Raw genomic sequence first — 20,691 nt, 5'->3', positions numbered from 1 at the left:
CGTGACCCAGCACTGTTTTCCTCTGGTGTCAAGCAAGTCACGGGGCGAGAGACGGTGGCACCCTTCCATTTCCAGCGGGCCACGGTGAGTTCGCGCCTCAGCCCGGAGCCCATCCCTAAGCCCGGCGACCTGCAAGTTACGGAGGGCGGTACGTACTGTAATTAGTGCAGGATCAGCGTAACGCTGTCAAGTGGGCTGGTGAATTGGTGGTAAACCCCGACGCAATGAGCTGAGCTGAGATTGCCTGAACATTCCCGTCCTTGTTTGGTTCGGACTCGGAGAGTTGTAGGTGCTGTGGAGAGCATAGTATCCGGCTTGTCAGCGGCAAGCAAGGGCAGATGGCATCGTGAAATGTGAGAATGAGGCGGAGTTCGGAGAACAATCTCAGCGAGGCAACCGTGAGATGATCCTCCTGAATGTGTCCGTGATGTGATACAATCCATCCGACGGGATGACATGGCGGCAGCAATGTTCCCGTTCAGCCCCATGTCCTCTAGCGCTGCAATGCTGCCTGTGGTAAACTGAGGTCCTCGTCTCTGAGGCAGCACCTGTATCCGTAACTTGTTACGAGTTCCGGTGCCCGGCGAGCTGCGCTAGGTTTGAACGGGCGTCAAATGGTTTGCTGTGCTGTAAAGGTGCACTGGCGACTTGACTTACGCGTAGAGATCGGCTCGTATCCCTACGAGCAGAGGAATAATAGCTAAGACCTGATTATTGACGCGCAGGCAAGGAAGGGCTCACCGGGGTCCGGGAAAGTCAAAGATCCATCGAAGCGTCCTGCTCCCTCCGAATGGAGGAGTCGCTGGATGCTTTCATTCTCTTCCCCACCAAGCAAAACTCGCAAACGCCGCGGCACGTCTTTGGTGGCGCAACATAACAGCCCCTGTAAGATGTCTGATTCAGTGGACGATCAGGACACTTCAGAAGCAGGCTGGCATCCCTCAGGGCCTACGGGGCCCTCTCGACCCACCAAAGGACGGTTGATCCCACCCAATCCTTAGCAGGTCTTCTTGGCGGGCTAGCCAGTGTGGAAGGTCCGTCGTCAGCAACCATACGGCAAGGCGCCCGAGTTGCCCAAGGGGCCCTGGTCGCAAGAGCTGAATGGACAGCGTCCGGTGAGAGCACGGGTACAAGGCCTGTACCGTTCTTGACCAACTCGTTCAGTTCCACGGCCGTGATGGTCAGCAATGGAACTTTCAGAGTGGGGATCGTCCGAGTGACGACTCGCCAAGCAGGTTGTTGTGAACTGTGGGAGGGAAGAGGGGCGACAAGTGAGGGGAGACGAGAAAAGCGGCAGAGCATGGAAAAGCCGAAACTATGGCGGCGTGAGATTATCGTCGCAGCATCTCTGCGGGTCTTGAATCTGTGCTTGTGGGCAATGCTGGGGCATGTTGAATCCTCACTTTGCTTCTCCCCCATCGTCAACAAGGGGGCGGCGACGAAATTGACAGAAATCCGTTTGTGACAAATGTTTCGGCGTGCATGCAGCTGCTGCTCCCGCCTTGTTTGCTCCGTTGGGGTGCCGTGGTGCGCGTGTGTGGAATGAATGATGAGTGCCTTGCTGTGAAGGCTATCAGCCTCTCTGTCCAGGCTCGTCATCGGGTTGATTATTTCGGCCAGTCATGGGCGAGCCATGCATCAACAATCACCCTGCTTCGTCAAAGCACCGGAGCCTTCAGCACCGCATCGTCGGGCTTGCGAGCGTGCATAGGAACTTGGCTCGCCCCGATTAAGTTGCCGGGATGATGTCTCGGTCCTGAACTGAATCGCCAGACAACGACGTGGCGGACCATCATAGAGCGCTGGAGCCCTGCTGGAGCCTCGAGTCCCGCTGGCAGGCTGCCTGTCGTGTGAAGAGCGCAAGCAAGGCCTTTGTGAAGTCTGGGCTGTCGCACAGGGGCCATTGAGACCGGCGGACCCTGCGAAGTTAATGTGGTAGGACGGGCAGGCATCCAGGATGGCGGCCTGCATGTGCTTGCCTAGGCTGGTAATCTGTTGCAGCTTCCACAGCCCCTGAGTGGAGGATGGAGAAAGACCTGGCGCTCGGCCCTGGATGGAGGATGGATGGGTTGATGACCGCCCTGGGGCTTGATGTGGGATGGAACTGGCAATGGCAGAGACAAACTGGGGACACGGGGAAAAGAAAGGAGCCAGGGCCTGGAATCTTGGTGCTCAGAGAAGTGCTCGTGACTTGTCGAGGCTGCTGCTGCTAGGTGGAGGGTCAGGTAGCGTGGACATTTCGAGGTCGATTGTCCCTTCCCGGACGCTCAGGCCGCCAGGCCGCCAGACCAGCACCAAGCCCTGGATCCTGCCTGCCTGACCCTTGGATGCCTCATCACTTAGGCACCCTTTCAATGGAAACGGCTCCGTGACCGTGGCCCCGTCTCTCCCGGTATTCCCGCTCCAGTTTTGACTCTAGCCTCGCGAGCCTCCATGACTCTTCCTCATGCCTCTGTGCCCTTAGCTCAGGGCGTTCTCCGCAGCCAAACCCGCCCTAACGTCGCCGATACCTTGTGCAGCGAAGCAAATTGCGCAGACAGCAGGGTCTCTGGTACCCGCTTCCACTGAGCGCGGCCTCGACTGTCCCCGTGGCCTGGTTCTGGCACCGGCTCTGGCTCTGCTCTGGCACCTTTGCCACCCACCTGGCCTGGCGACCTAGACGCCTGGAAAAAGGCTCCCACCAACAGACCCGACAGCGTCCCACACCGCCCAGCGCACCGAGAAAGGCATCATCTGCTCCAGGGCGACCACCCACGCAAAAATCTGTAGCCACACTAACGCCAACTTTGCCGGCGTTGGGTGGTTTGCTTTCCATGGCCGACGCTGCGACGCATGTCGGTATCGGGCTGGCCCTGCACGCAGCGCAGCGCCAGCCACGCGTTTTGTTCCCAAGGAATCGCCGTTCCCACTCTTTGACGGTTCCACCTTTTGCTCCTCAACTTCGATGGCCCTGCAGAATTCCCTATTGAGCTACCTACCTGATGCTTGTGATGGTCGACACGCTGCCCCTCGCTGGAGTTGCCCTGCGCCATCACTGCCCTTGACGACACCCCTCGTCTCGTCTGATTGAAACTTCCACGACCGTGACCATCACGGCCAAGCCCCGGCGCCAAACTACCGTCCATCTAAACCCACCGGAAAGAAACTTCATTGCTTGTCACAGCTGCCCTCGAACCATGCTGACCGTCTCTCCGGAGTACCGCCAGTGGCCGCCCCAGAGACATGAGCAATGCAGGAGCAACAGACAACGGATGGGAAGCATCGAAATGTGAGCAGTTCGTCTTGCTGGTGTCTCGCTTACTGTGGTAGTGGCTTTCCCCGAGGAACGACCAGAAACCCGTCGCAAACATCTGCCATCTCGAAGCGCCTGCCGATCAGATATTATTGTTTCTTCTACGGCAACGCCTCGGGCTTGACACACCTTGCTCCAACTTGCACGGGTTGCTCACAATCGCGTCGGGAAATGGAGCATCAAGGTGTCACAGCGGGGGTGGTCATAGTACCAGGCCCAAAGCATGCCAATCCTTCCAAGCGGTGATGCACATCCCGCCTGAGTAAGATTCAAAACCCCTTCCCGGTGGCACTTTTAGCAACAAGGAAATGTCTGTCCCATGCTCTGGGCTTGGGCACCTTCCTAGCTGCGGTCCCCCAGCCCAGGCCCCAGAGGCGCATCTGCATTGTGGCGCCGCGAGCTTCAACCCTTGATTCACTCCCTTGAAGTGGCCCACACCCCTGGTTATGGTGCTGGCCTCTCGTGGAGCTCGGCCTGAGACTGGCTGGGTTCACTTATGTCGTCTTTTATTACTACGCCAGCCCGTGGGCCCAAATCTTCTCCATCCCTTCTGTTGCCCACGGCTTGAAGCAACTTGCATCCCTAGCGGCAGGGGTGGTTTGCCAGAGTCCAGACGACCCGATGGTGCCCACTTGCTGGAGGGACCTGCAAGCCAGCTAAGCCGCTTGAGCTCGCTCATGGGTCTGCGACACAGTCGCAGCGGGAGAACCCATCAGTGCCATCACCACCCTGTTTTCTCGTTTCTCGCCTTGCCGGTACGCCAAATTTGGCGTGGTACTGACTTTGTCGACTTTGACCCCACCGAGTGAGCAAGCCTTGCTGGTCCGACACCCCAGCACAACACATCACACACCTACCCACCCTCACACGGCTTCTTGTCCAAGCCCTCCACTGTTCGACTCCTCCGTGCTGCATACGTCCCTATCCCCAGAACGCCGGCCTGATTCTCGCTCTCCGGCACTACTTCCCGCCCACCCTCCTCCGACTGTGGAATCCGCCCGTTGAGGCACCCCCTGCGCGCCCCGTATGACGCAGGCCACCCGCCGCAGCTGCCATGCCTGACTGACAATCCTAGCACCCGGACTAGCAGAGCGAAGGACAATTCTGATGAGGAACCTAGCACCCACCCCCGACGCGCCTCGCGCTGATTCGACGCTTGTTGTAATTCCACGGTTTGCGGCCATCGTGTTGGTGTCAAACCGCCCATGCTTCTTTATTGCCTTGTGCCCCGGCCCACTCCCAGATCCATGGCGAGTTGATCTTGGTAGACTGCTAGGCTCGATTTATCCTTTCAAGCCATCGATTGCCCCATGTTTCGTTACTCCCTTGAGCCCCCTGGGAACTGTACCTCCACTCCACGATACATAACCCAAGCCGAGCCCTTCTTCAGATCTTCCAAGTCTATCATACACACGACAAAGCTATCACCAACCATAGCACACAGCTCTCAACTCTACCTCATCTCAACCATTACGATTCACCTACCAGCTCTCACTCGACTACTTGAACACCGAAGATGATGCACCCACTCTTCGGTATGCAACCGGCAGGCTCTCTGCCTGTCACATATCCCTACGATGCCATGGTTGACGACCACTCTCGGCAAATGGCTTGCTCTCAGGCTGCACGAAGATTCTCTCGAGGCTCCAACGGACAGCGATCAGGAGGTGCCATGAGGGTAGTCAAGCCCACCAGTGCTAGCAATAGCCCCCGTTCGTCTGGCGTTATGGCTCGCCGGAAGACCCTTATGAACGATGGCAACTCGCAACGCCGAAGACAGCAAGTCCTGGACCAGCTCTCGATGTTCTATGACACGGAGCTACAGCAACCTACCCAGCGATCTTCACGCCCTGTCAGCTGGCATCCCAGTTCCTATGGCCAACAACCACAGGCTCAAGCCCAGCCCATGTATGCTCTCACCTCGAGCAACATGTATGCCAACCAGAAGGATACATATGGCTACCCCCATGTTTCCCCCATGCTAGCATCAACCTCCTGCGACACATCCCCCCTAGCTTTCTCACACCTCTCATTGCCATACCAGACTGCCGATAACCTGCCATACTACCCTTACCAGGGAACCTCGATGGCTCAGCAGTCACCGGCCTCTTGCTCGGGCATGGACACACGTCAGGTTTCTACGGAAGCCTCTGCACCCAACGACAACACGGCCTATGGCAATGGATGGGACTGGAACAGCTTCATCATGCATGGCTTTAACGCTACAACCCCACCTACACCCGAGACTCTTCCCCAGGCCGAACTCTCTCAACCAGCTGTGTCTGACGACATCCCCTACCAGGCGCTTGAGGAGCCTCTGGAGGAGGAGGGTGAAATTCTTGTTGGCATGGGCCTTTACGACGCCCCCGACAAGTATGAGGAAGATCCTCAGCTCAACAACTATCGATCCACGGTTTCTTCCCTGCTTGGATCAACATTCAGAGGGAACGAGCCCCGAGGCAAGGGCCTTAAGCTCGAGGAGACTTGGGAGCCTCCCAAGTCCGATGAGGAGGATGAGGACGACGACGACGAGGAAGCGGACGCTTCTAAGACGAGCTCAGTCTGATGACATGAGCAACCAACAAACTTGACTGCAACTTTTGCATGAATTACGACCTGGGAAATGTACAATAAAACAAGGTGTTATCACAGGCCCGGGAAACGGCCTTTGGGGATGGTAGACGGAAAACTATGGATCTCGGAACGGACATGGCGCAAACGAATGTTGTACTTTTTTTGGGGAAAGGGGCATGGGAACAAGCGCTGAATTTTTTGAGGTTCATAGAATCAGGCGAGGATACCCGTGCGAGATAGCACAGAGAACTAGGAAGGCACAGCCGGCCGTGCCGTGCAAGTAGCCGAAACAAACAAACAAATAAAGAAATCAACAAACAAAAAAAAACATGGTCCCAAAATGAGAAAAGCCTAAGAAAAAACCGCATCCCTCTGTGGCCTGCACCAAGGTTCCAGTGTTGACGCTTACCTTTGACCATCAGCGGCGGTGATGCATGCAGTTACTGTAAAAGCAAAAAGTAAGAGACCGTTGTCTCGAACAGAGTGCCGGCGGCACTAAAAAGGTACAGGGAAGCTAGAGCCTCTCTGATCCCTGTTAGACATGTGGCACACGCCGTGTGACATCCTCCTATTGGCCGCGCAGCGCCGATCGATCAACCCCGGCCCCGCCCGTTCTCCCAGCCCTGCGTGGGTATGTGCGCCGTCCCGTTGTGCCCCGCCGCTCCTTACATCATAATCGGGAAGGAGGCTGGAGAGCAAAGTTGAAATTGGGAAGAGGCGCTAGCCGCTGTGGCGCTGCATGTGGCTGGGCCCCAACGTGGCTGGGCCCCAACGTGGCTGGTGAGGCCTCATCCTAAAGCCGACTCGAGCCATGCTGAGCTCATCTCATCTCAGCTGGCCAGTGGCCGTTATCGGAATTGGCATTGAATGACCCCGCCAACAAACTCTGAAGCACGTAGCTAAAAATTTTGGCGGGGTAGATTCTTGAGCTTGGAGTCATCACAAACCATAACACGGTAGACGAAAAATATCAAGATGGCACAGCAGTGAGTATTATCTTTGGTGTATGAACTTACAAAACTGATAATGGATTAAAGATCTGTTCTTATGCTCGGTGCGGGCTTTGTCACGCGTCCTACTCTGGACGTGTTGACCCAGAGCGGCATTCCCGTCACTGTTGGTGGGTAACGTCCGATTTTAGGCTTCACTCTTGACTTGGGCTTTTTCGAGCTCTGGACGACCAGGAAGCTCAATGGATGTCTGGTATCTTGATGTTGACATTCTGCAGCCTGCCGAACCCTCGAGACCGCCAAGAAGCTCTCCGAGGGCGTCAACCTCGCGACCCCGATCTCGCTCGACGTCAGCGACGAGAAGGCCCTCGATGCCGAAGTCGCCAAGCACGACCTTGTCATCAGCTTGATCCCTTACACTTTCCACGCCCTCGTCATCAAGTCTGCCATCCGCAACAAGAAGAATGTTGTCACCACTAGCTACGTCTCTCCCGCCATGATGGAGCTTGACGAGGAGGCCAAGGCTGCTGGTATCACCGTCATGAATGAGATTGGCGTAAGTTTTGACCCATGGCCATCAATGTATACGAGAATTGACACTGACTGTTTCTTTAGGTTGACCCTGGTGGTATGTTGTCATCAAGATCTGATGACCCTTTTCCTTTGGAACAGCCTGCTAATCAGCACATATAGTTGACCACCTGTACGCCGTCAAGACGATCGAGGAGGTCCACGCCGAGGGTGGAAAGATTCTGTCTTTCCTCAGCTACTGCGGTGGTCTTCCAGCCCCCGAGGTCTCTGGCAACCCCCTCGGATACAAGTTCTCTTGGTCCTCCCGCGGTGTCCTCCTCGCCCTGCGAAACGCTGCCCGATACTACCAGGACGGCAAGATCGCCGATGTTGCCTCCAAGGACCTGATGGGCACCGCCAAGCCCTACTTCATCTACCCCGGCTTCGCCTTCGTCGCCTACCCTAACCGAGACTCTACCCCCTACAAGGAGCGCTACAACATCCCCGAGGCTGAGACCATCATCCGAGGTACTCTCCGATACCAGGGATTCCCTCAGTTCATCCGAGTCCTGGTCCAGATTGGCTTCCTTGACGATACCGCTCAGGAGGCTCTCTCTCAGCCCATTGCCTGGAACGAGGCCACCAAGATCATTGTCGGTGCCAAGTCCTCCAGCGCTGCCGACCTTGAGGAGGCCATCGTCTCCAAGGCCACCTTTGACTCCCCTGAGGACCAGAAGCGTATCCTGAGCGGTCTCCGCTGGATCGGTCTCTTCTCTGACGAGAAGATCACCCCCCGCGGTAACCCCCTCGACACCCTCTGCGCCACCCTCGAGAAGAAGATGCAGTTCGAGGAGGGCGAGCGTGATCTCGTCATGCTCCAGCACAAGTTCGAGATTGAGCACAAGGACGGCTCCCGCGAGACCCGCACCTCTACTCTCGTTGAGTACGGTGACCCCAAGGGCTACTCCGCCATGGCTCGCCTCGTGGGTGTGCCGTGTGCCGTCGCTGTCAAGCAGGTCCTCAACGGCACCCTGTCTGAGAAGGGTATTTTGGCTCCCATGAACGGCAAGATCAACAACCCTATCCTGAAGGAGCTCAAGGAGGAGTACGGCATCTTCTGTGTTGAGGAGACTGTCTCCTAAATGGGAAAATGATATGGACTTGTACTGCAAAATGGTTCCGGAAATGAGAATATGACACCGGTAGAATGTGGAATGAATAAAATGAACCACAAATTAGACGTCCCATGAACTGAAATGTGCATAATATGTTGTGTGATAATAAACATTTGGGTTGCTGATAGCTGTGATGTTCATATTGTAACCCACTGTCAAGCGCTGGAAAATTATTTCACCCTGTCAAATCGTAAATCTAGGACTTCTCATCTCAGCAACAAGCACCATCAAATCCTGTAAATCGCCAAAGCCTAAGACGAAAACAATTCTCTCGAAGAAAGCTACTATCACAGTTATTCTCATGGTTCAATACGTCTTCACGCCGTGGCGCGACCGCTATGAACTTTTGCTGGTTCGCGAACAGCTCTACGCCTCATTCGATGGAATCAGCACCACCACCCAGGACCCAGAGCAAAAGCCAGAAGATGCTGGTCATCAGGAGCAGTCGGGAATCGTTCGGCCTCGCCAAAATACAGATGATAAAGAGGCAAGGAGGAAACAGCATCAGGCGGTTGCGCGGGTCTCGATGTGGATGCAACGAGGAAATTGTCCTCATATGGTCGAGTCGACAGCCCTCTTGATGGCAGCCATGTTGAGTGATGGAGAAGCAGCTGCAGGGGAGAATGCAGCCTCATCAGCATATGCTATACGAGCAGCATACTCGGCGGCCTTTAGTCGGTGAGTCTTTACACATGTGATGTTTTGAACAGAGCTCACGCGAAGTCTAGGTTCGTTACCGGTCTTCTCGATGGCCACCAGGACAAGCAGCGCAAGCAGAGCATGTACTCGATCGCAAAGACGATAGGTTTACCAGCCACTTTTGTCGAGCTCCGACATCAGTCAACGCACGAGCAGTTGCCCTCGTTGGCAAAGCTACGCACAGCGGCAAAGAAGGCACTGGCGTGGATCTGGAACTACTACTGGAAGCACCTCGGCGACGACACGGGCGATCCATGTCGACAGATGGTGCTGCGGTATCTGCGCGAGGGAGACGAAACCAAGTTGAGCATCATGATTGGCGAGTTTGAGCGGTGGCCGAGGGAGCGCGTGGTGAAGACTGTGGACGAGGTTAGGAGCAGTCTACCGGGGAACCAGGTGTTTCTCAAGTGCGCGGAACTGAGCCAGCGATTGAAGGATTTGGATGGACAGAAGGGCGCTCAGGACACTGGAGCTGCAGATATACCCATGAAGGATACCGAAGCTCATGAGTCTGCCGCAGGTGATGGAGAGGCGGCAGAGGTTGACCAAGATTTTGGATGGTCACAGTTTGAGGGACCTTGGAAGCCCAAGCCCATTGGCATTGTCTAGACTTGCTTTCGGAATTCAATATTTGATACCCCAACTTGATATCATGACAAGTCCCTCCAAAGCTTGCCATGCGGTGTTTCTCAATGTCTTGAATGCCGATATCACGTGCCGCATCCCCATCGGGACAACGTCATGATGTTGGAGACATGATGCCTCGCTAGCCCTGGCCAAGATTACAAAGCCTCACATCCCATTCGGCATCGTCCTCTTACACTGCAACCTTGACTCTTTCCTCTGCATTTACACACCTATGTATAGACTCGCGGCCAGACGACCGTTTCTCAACAAGAAATTTGGAATCATCTCCACAGCGGTAAGTCAATTGCCCTCAACTTTGCAGAGCTGGATCGCTGAGTTGACGTAGCTTGCTGCATCCCGCGCCATGCATATCCAGTCGATTCCCATGTGTATGTGAAACCCCTCATCTGGCTACCGAACTATGCGGCATCGAGGATATAGAAGATACTGACTCTCATAGGGGAGGGGAGCCACAACAATTACGCCTACTTGGTGGTCGATGACAAATCCAAGGATGCTGTGATTATCGACCCTGCCAACCCTCCGGAGTACGTGGGACTCATGAAGCCTTTCTGAATTGGCTCGCTAATGGTCCATTTCGATAGAGTTGCCCCGGTTCTGAAGGATGCTATCCAGGCGGGCAAGATTAACCTGACGGCCATCGTCAACACTCATCAGTGAGTGCCGGACAACCCCTCCTTGTGCAGCAAACTGACCCCGCAGCCATTGGGACCATGCGGGAGGTAACGAGAAGCTGGTAAGGTGCCATATCGAGTTGTACTCATGAAATTTCACTAATCTTGTCAAGCTCGCCGAACTTGGAACTCCCAAGCTGGACATTATCGGAGGCAAGGACTGTGAGGGTGTCACCAAGACACCTGGCCACGGCGAGACCTTTAAGCTGGGTGACATCACTGTGAAGGGTGTTCACACGCCCTGCCATACCCAGGACAGCATTTGTTTCTTCATGGAGGACGGCAACGAAAAGGCTGTTTTCACAGGGGATACTCTTTTCATCGGTGGTAGGTTTCCACGTTCCCCGTGTGTGGATAAGACTGACCTGGTTAGGCTGTGGACGATTCTTTGAAGGCTCTGCGGCGGAGATGCACGAGGCCCTGAACAAGCGCCTCGCCGCTCTGCCGGACGACACCTTGGTCTATGTGAGAAGTCAGGCAGACGATTAAGTTGGCAAAGTTCTAACATCGATGCAGCCTGGACACGAGTACACAAAGTCCAACGTCAAGTTTGCGGCTTCTGTATCGCAGCGAGATGCTGTGCAGAAGCTCCACTCGTATGCCGAGAACAACAGGGTGACGACCGGAAAGTTTACCATTGGAGATGAGAAGGTTAGGATATTGCTTCCGAGACCTAACAGGCTGGCTAACAAGGAGCTATAGGAGCACAATGTGTTTATGAGAGTCGAGGTTTGTCAAGACGTAGGTTGACTTTGAGCCAAGCTGACTGGACGCATCAGGATCCCGAAATCCAGAAGGTGACGGGCGAGACTGAGCCCGTGGCTGTCATGACAAAGTTGCGAGAGATGAAGAACAACTTTAAGTGAGTAAGTATCTCTTAGCATCTTCAAGTTTGACGGACTCAATTGACCATTCAAGGGCTCCCGAGTCAAAGATGTAGGCAGTCATGGAGTTTGGGTGGTTGGGAGTTGAGGCACCAGGAGAACACATGCATGATGAAGCGAATGGAGCGTGAATACACTGAGCAGAGATGCTCGTGATAGTTGATTGAAATTGGAAAAAAAAGTTGAAGTCTATGTTTGGCATGTCTCCAGGGATCGCGAGGCATCCGTCTCTAACAACGGCGTCGCTTGCTACCCACTGGAACCACATCGTTTGAAGAGTCGAAGTGGCGGGTTTTCATCTTGCTTCACTGTCCACACTTGCTCGCTGTAGTACATTCAAAGCGGCAAGCTCTAGCATTTTTAGAAGCGACGGGAGGATATTCCTTTTCGAGGTCCAAGATGGGTGATTGGAATCGAAAGTAGCAAGAGTAGATTCGCGCCTCGACTGTGGACTATTACAAACCTTAGGGCTGTCGCGATAATGATTCCCATAAAGGGACGCGGGTGGCCTTTGTCCGGCGTCGAGGCGTTGGAGTCTTGGAGTCTTGGATTGTGGAAGAATGTCGAGGAGGAAAGGTTGGGAGCTGGCGAGAAAAACTGATAAAGAAGTGTCGTGAATGCGGCCCGTACAGTAGCAACAATTCCATCACACAGTCCTTTTGCACTGTCTCTCGCGCCAACCACCCGCCGTCACCACCAAGATGACCAACACTAACAACCGTGAACTGCGTCGCAAGCCGCCAACATTCTTTCCCCGACGAATTACGGCAATATCGCACATGGTACGATACTCTAAAGCACGCAACACACGAAAAAGAGAAAAGGTTTAACAAGGTCTCAGCCTCCGAAGCGCAAAGCAGCCGCCAGCGGTGGTGCCGCGCCCAAGGCCCGCCAGTCCAAGCTCGCAAAGGAGCACAACGTCACCCCGCAGGAGGAGGGCGAGATCCGCGAGGCGTTTAGCCTCTTTGCGGAGCCCATGGACGGCGAGAAGCATGGAGTTCTCCCCATTGACGATGTCAAGTCTGCACTGATGTGAGTCCCCAAAAGGATTGTGAAGCCCAACTCTTGCTAATACAATGTTTGTGGTGTAGAGCACTCGGTGTACCGGCCTCGTCTCCCGAAGAGCTCAAAGAGTTCATCTCCATCCTCGACCCCGAATCCGACGGCTACGCGACCTTCGAACCCTTCTTCGCCATCTGCGCGCTGAAATTCCACACCCGGGAGCACAACTCTGACGCCCACCGCGCCGAGGTGGAGGAGGCTTTCCGGCTGTTCACAAACGGGCAGGACGGACCGATCACACTGGCGCACCTCCGCCGTGTAGCCGCGGTCCTGAAGGAGGATGTCGACGAGGAGTTGCTCAAGGATATGATTCTCGAGGCAAATGGCGGCGTGGGCGTTGCCAGGGGCGTGGGCGTCGACGAGTTTGACGGGGTCATGAAGAGCGCCGGAGTCTGGAGGTGACATGACGTCTCGACACGTGCCTTTTCCGCGATACGAATTACGAAGATACGAAACTAACTATTACTACTATACGGGCGTTTGAGGAGTCGATAGTATAAGGGGGAGCAAGTTCAGGGATGAGGTATTGGCCATACAATGGCTTGACGCAAGAATTGGACAGGACGGTCAGTGGAGTCGAGTCTAGTGTCAAGGTAAGCCAGCCTTGAGGCCTGACGACGAGATCCATGTGGTTAACTCAGATACCCCTGCAAAGATGGCGGAAATTGAACAAAGGGGCGGACAACCCTTCATATCATGACAAGCCTGTTTTATCCCTTGGAAGCCATCATGGCGTGCACTCATACGGAACAAAGGGAAAGGGGTTTGTGTATGACGAGCTCTGGTTCTCTCGCCTTGATCGATTTTGAATAGTAACCAGGGAATGTTAAATCCTTCTAGACGAATTTCCCTGGCCGTAATAGTATATGATTTCCCGCCTACTTCTGAAACGCCATGACAAATGCAATTCCTCCCCCGCCCGTGACGACGGGATGTGTGTCAAGGCTGAAGCCGACACACTCGATGTGTTCCCAAACTGAATATCTCAAAGAAAATTAAACAAACAATGAAGTGAATATCAAAGGCCGTAATATTCGTAACTCATTGAGGCGACTGAACCGTCACCTCGGGCTGCTCGGCCGGCGCAGCATCACCAGACTCGTCCTGGGTGGCCGCTTGTCGGGCAGCTTCCTCACGGCGGCGGGAGTCGAGAACGGCCTTGAGCTCCGGGGGAGGGTTGAAGCCGAGGTGGTCGGCGTGCCTCTTGTAGAAGTATGCGTCGGGCTTGGGGCGCAGCTCCGGGGGGAGCTCCTCCATGACACAGGCGAGGATGCCCTCGACCGAGTTCTGCTTGGAGGCATCGCGGTGCCAGATGGTGATGAGGTGCGAGTTGAAACGGACCGAGAGACCGACGCCGCAGAGCTGATCATCTGTAGTGGGTTTGGTTAGCGCTAGTTTGTATCTGGAGTAGGTGGATAGGCATACCCTCGTCAAGGACGCTCTGGAGCTTCTCGCCGATGGCTAGCAGCTGAACACGGGTCCAGACATCAGGCCCAATGCTCTTGGGCACACGAAAGGTCCAGCTACCGCCGAGAATATTGCGGCGATCCTCCCAGACAGGGCGGAAGCCAGACTTGAAGAGGTACAGGGACTCGCGCATCTTGATGTTCTCGATGGGGGTGTTGTTGGCGTATCGCCAAAAGTCCTGGACCGACTCGATTTGGGTGCCGAGCTGCTCGAGCTTGGCGTGGTACTGGTCCTTGCCGTCGGCCGAGGGCTGGCCGTCCTTGGCCTGGCGGTCAAAGTAGACGTTCCAGTAGTGCTGCGTGGGCAGGGCGCGCATCGTCTTGAGAAAGTTGCGCTTGGCGTCGTCTCGCTGCTCGGCGGGGGAGCCTCCGCCGTTCTCGGTCTCCTGGGGGCCGGCGAGGCCGCGGGTGAAGAGGGGGAGACGGGCAGACATTTTGACTGAAGGTAGAGAGAAGGGTAAGGGGGAGAGAGAGAGAGAGAAAGGTAAGGAAAAACGAGTGTAAGAAATGCGGCCTTGTTTGAGGTTTAAGGCGATGTAGATGGCAAGGTCGGGAATGGATGCTACGCTACCTTGTCTGAGTGAAGGAGGGGCACGTCAGGTTGACCTGGGACAGAAGCGGAATAGCGCCCCCTTGTCTGCCTAAGCACCAGCTTGCCGCAGATACTGCCAAGTCGGGAAAGGGCAGACAGAGACAAGAGATTCTAAGGCCTAGGATATGGCAGGTAAGCACAAGTGAGACTTGGGCTTGGACGTGGTTGAGCTGATTGCGACAAGGATAGCTTTGGTGGGGATGAGCTCGCAACTGAAGCAACAGGGTGCTTCAAAATCCACAGTTTGAACCAAGTGCCGGCAGTAGTAGCAGTAGTAGCAGCACCAACAACTTTGGGGGCTAAAAACAATGGTTGATACAAAAACAAGAGGATGTACAACATCTGAGCCGAACCATCCACGGCCTGACCTGACTTGACACGAGACATGACTTGCGGGGTCAAAGCGACAACGAATGGGAAACGTCAAGATGGAGCAGAGAGGCAATAGCGTGATTCATTGGCTGTAGCTGCTCAAGTCTAGATCCTCTCAGACAAAGAAATTACAGGCGAATCGTTCCAAGTCTGCCCAGTCGACGCTGAAACTCGGGGTGGGTTGATTTCCTGCACGCAGTCGTCACCGTCGTGTGAATATAGGCCAGGGGGGTCCGTCCAATCACATCAACCCTGTCAGCTGGTCTGTTACTGTATAATCGCTAGTGTCGCCCCTTGCAATTGTTGGGCTGCCGGTGATATTGTCAAGGGAGAATATGTATCAACGACGAGGTTGAAGTCTCGGACTGGACGTGATGTTAATTTAAACTTGAGTTTTGATATAGCCCAGCAACATTTACTGTAGCAAAGGGTAAAGTTTCTTTTGACCGCCGGTAGGCGCCTGTCCTAGTTACAAAAAGAAGCTCGGTGTCGGTATTCCCCGAACAGCATGGCATCCTCAGTCTTGGTAGATGTCGACGATATGACCTATCGTTCTGGTGTCCATTCGCCTGGGCGGCCCAAGATCAATGTTCTGCTCCCAGCGAAACTCGCCCGTCGCCTTTGATGTCCATCACAAAAGATGTTGCATCATGTCCAGGTGCTGTCTGACTTGATGCTCTCTGGCCCAGTGCTCCCCTCACCCTTCATCTCTGAAAGCTCCTTTTGGAGACTGGAGATGGTTGCCCGGTCCTCGGCCTGTGCTGCTCGTGTCTCGTCCAAGGCCTTTCTGGTCGTTTTCAAGTCTCTCCCTGTCTTTCCCACGAGCTCAATAAGTCTCCGAAAGAGTGATAGCATGTCGCGGTTGACTCCTGAGCAATGCTGCAGTCCCTCTAGCAGACCCAAAATGTTGTCATTGGTCGTGTCGATCGAATTCTCCAGTACACCGACCTTTTTCTTGACCGCCTGGCCTACACTCGTCAACTCCGTCATTCGTGGGAGGAGGTAGCCGATGTCGCCCACATGCTTCTCTGTGGTTTTGTCGAGAGACTGCACCTTGCCCTCCATGGTAGCTAGGCGTTCCTGAACTGCGAACAGCATTAGCTACGCATTCCACCGCCGTAAATTCGCAGTACTCACTGTCCAGAAACTGTCCATTGCTTGGAATTGTCAGTGAAGCAAGGGTCGCGTTCGCATGTTGATGCTCAGTTTCGTCTCCTGAATCCTGTGCCACCATGTCGCTACTTTCGATCGATATGTCCTCATTGTCGAGCGGCATGCATCTCGCCTTCGGAGTGTGGAAGGTCCCACCCTCGGAGTCATCGTCGAAATCTGCTCCCCGTTTCTGGCTTCTTTGCTGATAGCCATCCCGAGGGGCGATGATCAAGGCATCTCTCTGAGATTGACGAAATGCGACATCGCGATCGTAGATGCTTGTGGCTCGATCAGCCCGTGAGATGATGACTTGGTTCTGTGTGGTAGGTTCCCAATAGCCGGTCCAGGGTGTTTTCTGTGCCTTGGGCATGACGATGGCAGTACGTTTGACAGGTCTGAAGATGAGCGGATGTGCAAGTGGGTTGTAGTGAGGGAGAATGAGAAATGGTGTACGGGGCTGGGGGAGATGAGAGAGAGAAGATGAAAGAGGAGGAATGGGTGGGGAGGAGAGAGAGGAAGAGGAAGAGATGAAAGGAAATGGGAGCTAGATTCCTTCCTTATAGGTACTTGGATGGTTTCCATTGGTAAATCATCATCGTGTTCTAATAGTCGTACCTAACTCTTATGATGATGTTGTCAAGCGAGGAGGTTTTGGCTCATGGGGAAGATGGCAGAGGGGAGATGCATTGTCTGATTCACTCAAAACACTATTAAGTACATTTGCTGTCACCCGTGAAAAGTGCCTGGTGTATCAATTGATAGTATGTGTTGAATAGAGCGCTTGTCGTCGAGGAGTAACTCAATGATGTATCATGGACTCACCACAATGCGAGCTATATGGGTAGAATATTGATGGCACAGTTCGAGGCTCTCATTATGTGGTGGATAGTCCTGGCTACCCAAAGCTAGGTAGGGAGAGGAATGCAACTGCTCGGCGAGTTATTCTAGGACTACAGACACGGCAAAGTCAATAGGCCCGGTCCTAGTTTAACTAATAACAGCAAATCACCAGATAGATCTTATTAATTAAGACCCTTGATCGAACATGGAGCTCGCTCTCCCTCAGTCGACCTGGTTCTCACTCCTTGCCCATCCTGTCGACTCTGGCCTTTGAACCAGCATCGTTCTGGCAAAGACTTCTAGTGGTAATCACTTCCAATCGTATATCACTATACTAATAGGGTAGCAACACTTGCCTAGCAACTCTGAACTCGAAGACTGCAAGTTTCTTCAAGCCAGATCATTTTAAAGGTGCTTAGAAGTACGTAGACTCTTAACAATGCTAGCTACTAACGGAAGACTGTGGTTAATAACTGTCGACTTGTGTTGCCATTACTTGGACCTGAACCTTCTATCATGGCGATCGGATGTCGAAGTTCTGTCATATCCACATTCTCTGCAACTAAACTCTGGATCTATTACACACATAAACCACGGGCTGCTCCGAATAACCCGACGGAAGGATGGAAATCCTGTAGACCGCCCCCGCGGGTCTCGGGGGGGATAACACGATCGGGTGATTCCACGACCAAAGGTGGCTCGGCATCGATCCCTGCCCCCCGGCCGGACTCTCTTAGCGAGGGCAACCCGACCCGGGGGCTCGGAGGGTGGACCTTGGGAACTTGCACGAGCCACGGCAGCGGGATTGCCGTGACCCACGGCTTGGCATGTCGTAGAGAGGGGCCGTCAGAGGTTTGTACAAGATGGAATGTCTGAAGGGAGTGGTTACTGGTAGATCGGTCAATATCAGCTTGCTAATCGGAAACTTGATTGAGTGTAAACTAACAAGCTTATTCACAAGATGCCTGTAGAAGATGGCGAGTGACAGTCACTATTATCAGCTTCAGCCCTTCATCACTACCGGCCCAGTTTAACTCACGTTGACTTCGGTCGTCTTTCACCCGACAAGCATCTCCCTGGCGAACTGCGGGATATCGATCCATCCCCAATGCCATTTCGTGATGCCAGCTCAGTAAAATGCAGTCTCCAAGTAACATTTGCAACCCTCTGATCGAATCCTCAGCTGTAGGATCAACGGTAAGAATAGAGCCACCAATCAAGTCGCCCCAGTCGTATGTACAACTGCCAAATCGAGGAGCAAGGCGACGGAGCACCTCTCTCGCTACCCCGCAAAAATTACTTGTTTGTGAAAGGGTTCCATTGGAAATGTCGCGAGTGGTCAGGGACTCGTAGGGTAGCAGAGAAGTGGTACCTTATGGAATGACCAAGTGTGTGGTACCGTCTGACATCCTGCGAGTATCTCGTTGGTGCGGATCAGATTCATCAGATAGCACCTTGTTGATAGGTCTCTTTTAACCTTGTATTAAAGCTTCAATAACTAGACCGTACGAGGGAAAAGCCAAGGAATTTCCATGTGCGTTTCTTGCCGTTATTTCCATGTCAGCAGGACCCACGGCTTGGGACCCAGCAGCAGAGATGAGTTCAGGGGCACACCTTGATCCATCATCATCAAGTGAGCATCTACAAATGACAACGAACTGTGGTGTGACCGGGTAAAACAGACGTCATATTCATACTGAAACATGGTCTCGCAAGGTGATTGCCTGCCTTACCCGCACCGGCCTATTCAACCGAGATGGACCGGGGTGGATGAGGATCCCCGTCACGGGCCTCGGAGCGTCGGCGGCGCGGTGGACGGGGACCACGATTTTACGGATACGGGAACCACGGAGGAGGCGTCCATCAGAGTATCCCGCGTGAGCTGGTCTGGTACTCCTTGTCGTGGAAAGGCCGTAGGAAACTTCCATCAATCAGATGGACTCTTGGTATTGTCCATGGGGTCTCTGAGGCCTCACGAGAAACTAATGAAGGAGAATCGGTGTTGTGTTGAAGACCTATATAAGAGTTCATTACTGCGGTTCTTCTGTTTCTAAACCATCTCACAAGAAAGCCCATTGTCTACAACTCTCTGCTTGATCCCGACCTGTACAATCCTACCACTATCCATCATGAAGGCTTCAATTCTTGCTGTCGCGGCCGTGAGCCTGCTCCCCTCGACCATGGCCTGCCTCGGATACACTGGAGGTGTACCCAAGCCTACCGACCACATCTCCAAGAGCAAAGTCATTGAGGTCAAGGCCGGCGAGGTCTTTGATGGCAAGTGGGCCAAGTATGACCGTGGATCAGGAGCCTGCAAGGGCCAGAACGAGGGCGGTAAGTACGCGTCTACACTCATCGACAAGACATATGTGAAGTTAATAGGCTTCTAGATGACAAGGACGCTGTGTTCCTACTTCATGAGGGTGCTACTCTGAAGAATGTCATCATTGGCAAGGACCAAGCTGAGGGTGTTCACTGCAAGGGACACTGCACTCTTGAGTTTGTCTGGTTTGAGGATGTCTGCGAGGATGCCATTTCCATTGTAGGTCTACCATCTGCGCAGATAGCCTCATGGATTCTAACAACCCCCTAGAAGGAAGACAAGGCTGGCAAGGAATCCTGGATCATCGGCGGAGGCGCCTACCACGCCTCAGACAAGGTAGTCCAGCACAACGGCTGCGGCACAGTCAACATCATCAACTTCTACGTCGAAGACTACGGCAAGCTGTACCGATCCTGCGGCAATTGCAAGAAGCAGTGCAAGCGCAACGTCTACATCGAGGGTGTTACAGCCAAGAACGGCGGCGAGCTCGCGGGCATCAACGCCAACTACGGCGACACGGCCACCCTCAAGAACGTCTGCACCGACGCCAAGCAGAAGTGCACCATGTACAACGGCTGCGCTGGTGGCTGCGAGCCCAAGAAGGTTGGAGCTTGCCCCGCTTAGGCGGTTTGTTGATGTTGAAAGGGATACATGGGATCAGTTTGGGCTTGATGCGTCTTTTTATTCTTGTATTTAGGCTTGTTCAATGCTTGAATATAAGACTATAGTTTTTAAGCAAGCAGAAATAGACTTTACCTGACAAGAAACGGCTTGATGTTGATTGTCTTGGGGCATACATAGCTAACAAGCCCCCCTTAACTCTCAAACTGCCCCTTTGCTACCTCGAAACTGGGCATAGGCTATGAAACCATTTGTGACAAGTAAAAGAAGAATCCCATGATGTGGCAAGATACTCTGTCTTCGTGTTTGGCAAACTCAGACTGTGACAAGATCTCAATGCAAAGCAATCACTGGCAATCCCCACACGCGACACATTCCATTTGCGCTCGTCAATTAAGCAAGCTTGAAGCAATGTCTATCAAATAATCAGATCCAACTATGCTCCTGAAAAGTTACACGGCTCGGTATCATTATGTCAGCTTGATTCTATTACTATAAAGTCACAGTGTCTCCTCCTCGTTTCTGCCACTTACCCTGCTACCCTCAGTCTGCTTCTCCAATCCACTCCGTTCTATAACAACAATTGTTTCTGATCAAAAACCACCTTATCTATATCCATGGGCATGTAATCAGGCATTCACCGTCGCTTCCGCTTATCCGCTCCAGTGACAGTGGCCATGTTTCTGAGAAAAGATGAAGGGCAATTGCAGGCCCAAGAACTGGCTCCACGCATCCCCATCGATGATACCCCCGCTCGGTCGTTGATGGCATCGAGTTGAATGGACAACGTTGAGGTGACCAAACTGTGCCGAGACCAACGAAGTGCACCAAGATGGATGTGGTGGCATGTTGTTCGA

General features: G+C 53.7%; 8 protein-coding genes across 8 annotated transcripts; 6 read left to right on the top strand and 2 right to left on the bottom strand.

The window, feature by feature from the left end:
* Positions 1-4,808: 4,808 nt before the first annotated feature.
* LRP88_06002 (uncharacterized protein) lies at positions 4,809-5,858 on the top strand (the record flags this gene model as incomplete). The annotated part of the gene is made up of 1 exon (XM_083242544.1): positions 4,809-5,858. The coding sequence occupies one exon, from the start codon at positions 4,809-4,811 to the stop codon at positions 5,856-5,858; it is 1,050 nt and encodes a 349-aa protein (XP_083101480.1).
* A 983-nt stretch (positions 5,859-6,841) lies between these two features.
* LRP88_06001 (saccharopine dehydrogenase (NADP+, L-glutamate-forming)) lies at positions 6,842-8,468 on the top strand (the record flags this gene model as incomplete). Its single annotated transcript, XM_083242543.1, has 5 exons — positions 6,842-6,852; positions 6,904-6,986; positions 7,095-7,372; positions 7,432-7,444; positions 7,510-8,468. The coding sequence occupies 5 exons, from the start codon at positions 6,842-6,844 to the stop codon at positions 8,466-8,468; spliced, it is 1,344 nt and encodes a 447-aa protein (XP_083101479.1).
* Positions 8,469-8,802: 334 nt separating this feature from the next.
* Positions 8,803-9,809, top strand: LRP88_06000 (ribosomal biogenesis LAS1 family protein; the record flags this gene model as incomplete). Its single annotated transcript, XM_083242542.1, has 2 exons — positions 8,803-9,179; positions 9,230-9,809. The coding sequence occupies 2 exons, from the start codon at positions 8,803-8,805 to the stop codon at positions 9,807-9,809; spliced, it is 957 nt and encodes a 318-aa protein (XP_083101478.1).
* A 250-nt stretch (positions 9,810-10,059) lies between these two features.
* LRP88_05999 (uncharacterized protein) lies at positions 10,060-11,462 on the top strand (the record flags this gene model as incomplete). Its single annotated transcript, XM_083242541.1, has 10 exons — positions 10,060-10,122; positions 10,174-10,216; positions 10,288-10,375; positions 10,433-10,490; positions 10,636-10,846; positions 10,896-10,987; positions 11,039-11,173; positions 11,225-11,251; positions 11,302-11,384; positions 11,441-11,462. 10 exons carry the CDS (start codon positions 10,060-10,062, stop codon positions 11,460-11,462), a joined length of 822 nt encoding a protein of 273 aa, XP_083101477.1.
* A 645-nt stretch (positions 11,463-12,107) lies between these two features.
* LRP88_05998 (uncharacterized protein) lies at positions 12,108-12,870 on the top strand (the record flags this gene model as incomplete). Its single annotated transcript, XM_083242540.1, has 3 exons — positions 12,108-12,188; positions 12,248-12,438; positions 12,498-12,870. 3 exons carry the CDS (start codon positions 12,108-12,110, stop codon positions 12,868-12,870), a joined length of 645 nt encoding a protein of 214 aa, XP_083101476.1.
* A 639-nt stretch (positions 12,871-13,509) lies between these two features.
* On the bottom strand, positions 13,510-14,368 carry LRP88_05997 (translation initiation factor eIF 4e-like domain-containing protein; the record flags this gene model as incomplete). Its single annotated transcript, XM_083242539.1, has 2 exons — positions 13,510-13,838; positions 13,894-14,368. The coding sequence occupies 2 exons, from the start codon at positions 14,366-14,368 to the stop codon at positions 13,510-13,512; spliced, it is 804 nt and encodes a 267-aa protein (XP_083101475.1).
* A 1,178-nt stretch (positions 14,369-15,546) lies between these two features.
* LRP88_05996 (uncharacterized protein) lies at positions 15,547-16,420 on the bottom strand (the record flags this gene model as incomplete). Its single annotated transcript, XM_083242538.1, has 2 exons — positions 15,547-15,983; positions 16,036-16,420. 2 exons carry the CDS (start codon positions 16,418-16,420, stop codon positions 15,547-15,549), a joined length of 822 nt encoding a protein of 273 aa, XP_083101474.1.
* Positions 16,421-19,019: 2,599 nt separating this feature from the next.
* Positions 19,020-19,837, top strand: LRP88_05995 (pectate lyase; the record flags this gene model as incomplete). Its single annotated transcript, XM_083242537.1, has 3 exons — positions 19,020-19,224; positions 19,281-19,432; positions 19,484-19,837. The coding sequence occupies 3 exons, from the start codon at positions 19,020-19,022 to the stop codon at positions 19,835-19,837; spliced, it is 711 nt and encodes a 236-aa protein (XP_083101473.1).
* Positions 19,838-20,691: the final 854 nt, after the last annotated feature.

The sequence above is a fragment of the Fusarium phalaenopsidis genome (genome assembly GCF_050370095.1).
Source record: "Fusarium phalaenopsidis strain FUZ10S chromosome Unknown contig_32296, whole genome shotgun sequence".
Taxonomy (NCBI): domain Eukaryota; kingdom Fungi; phylum Ascomycota; class Sordariomycetes; order Hypocreales; family Nectriaceae; genus Fusarium; species Fusarium phalaenopsidis.
The sequence above is the reverse complement of the archived record's forward strand: the minus strand, read 5'-3'. Positions and strand labels throughout refer to the sequence as shown.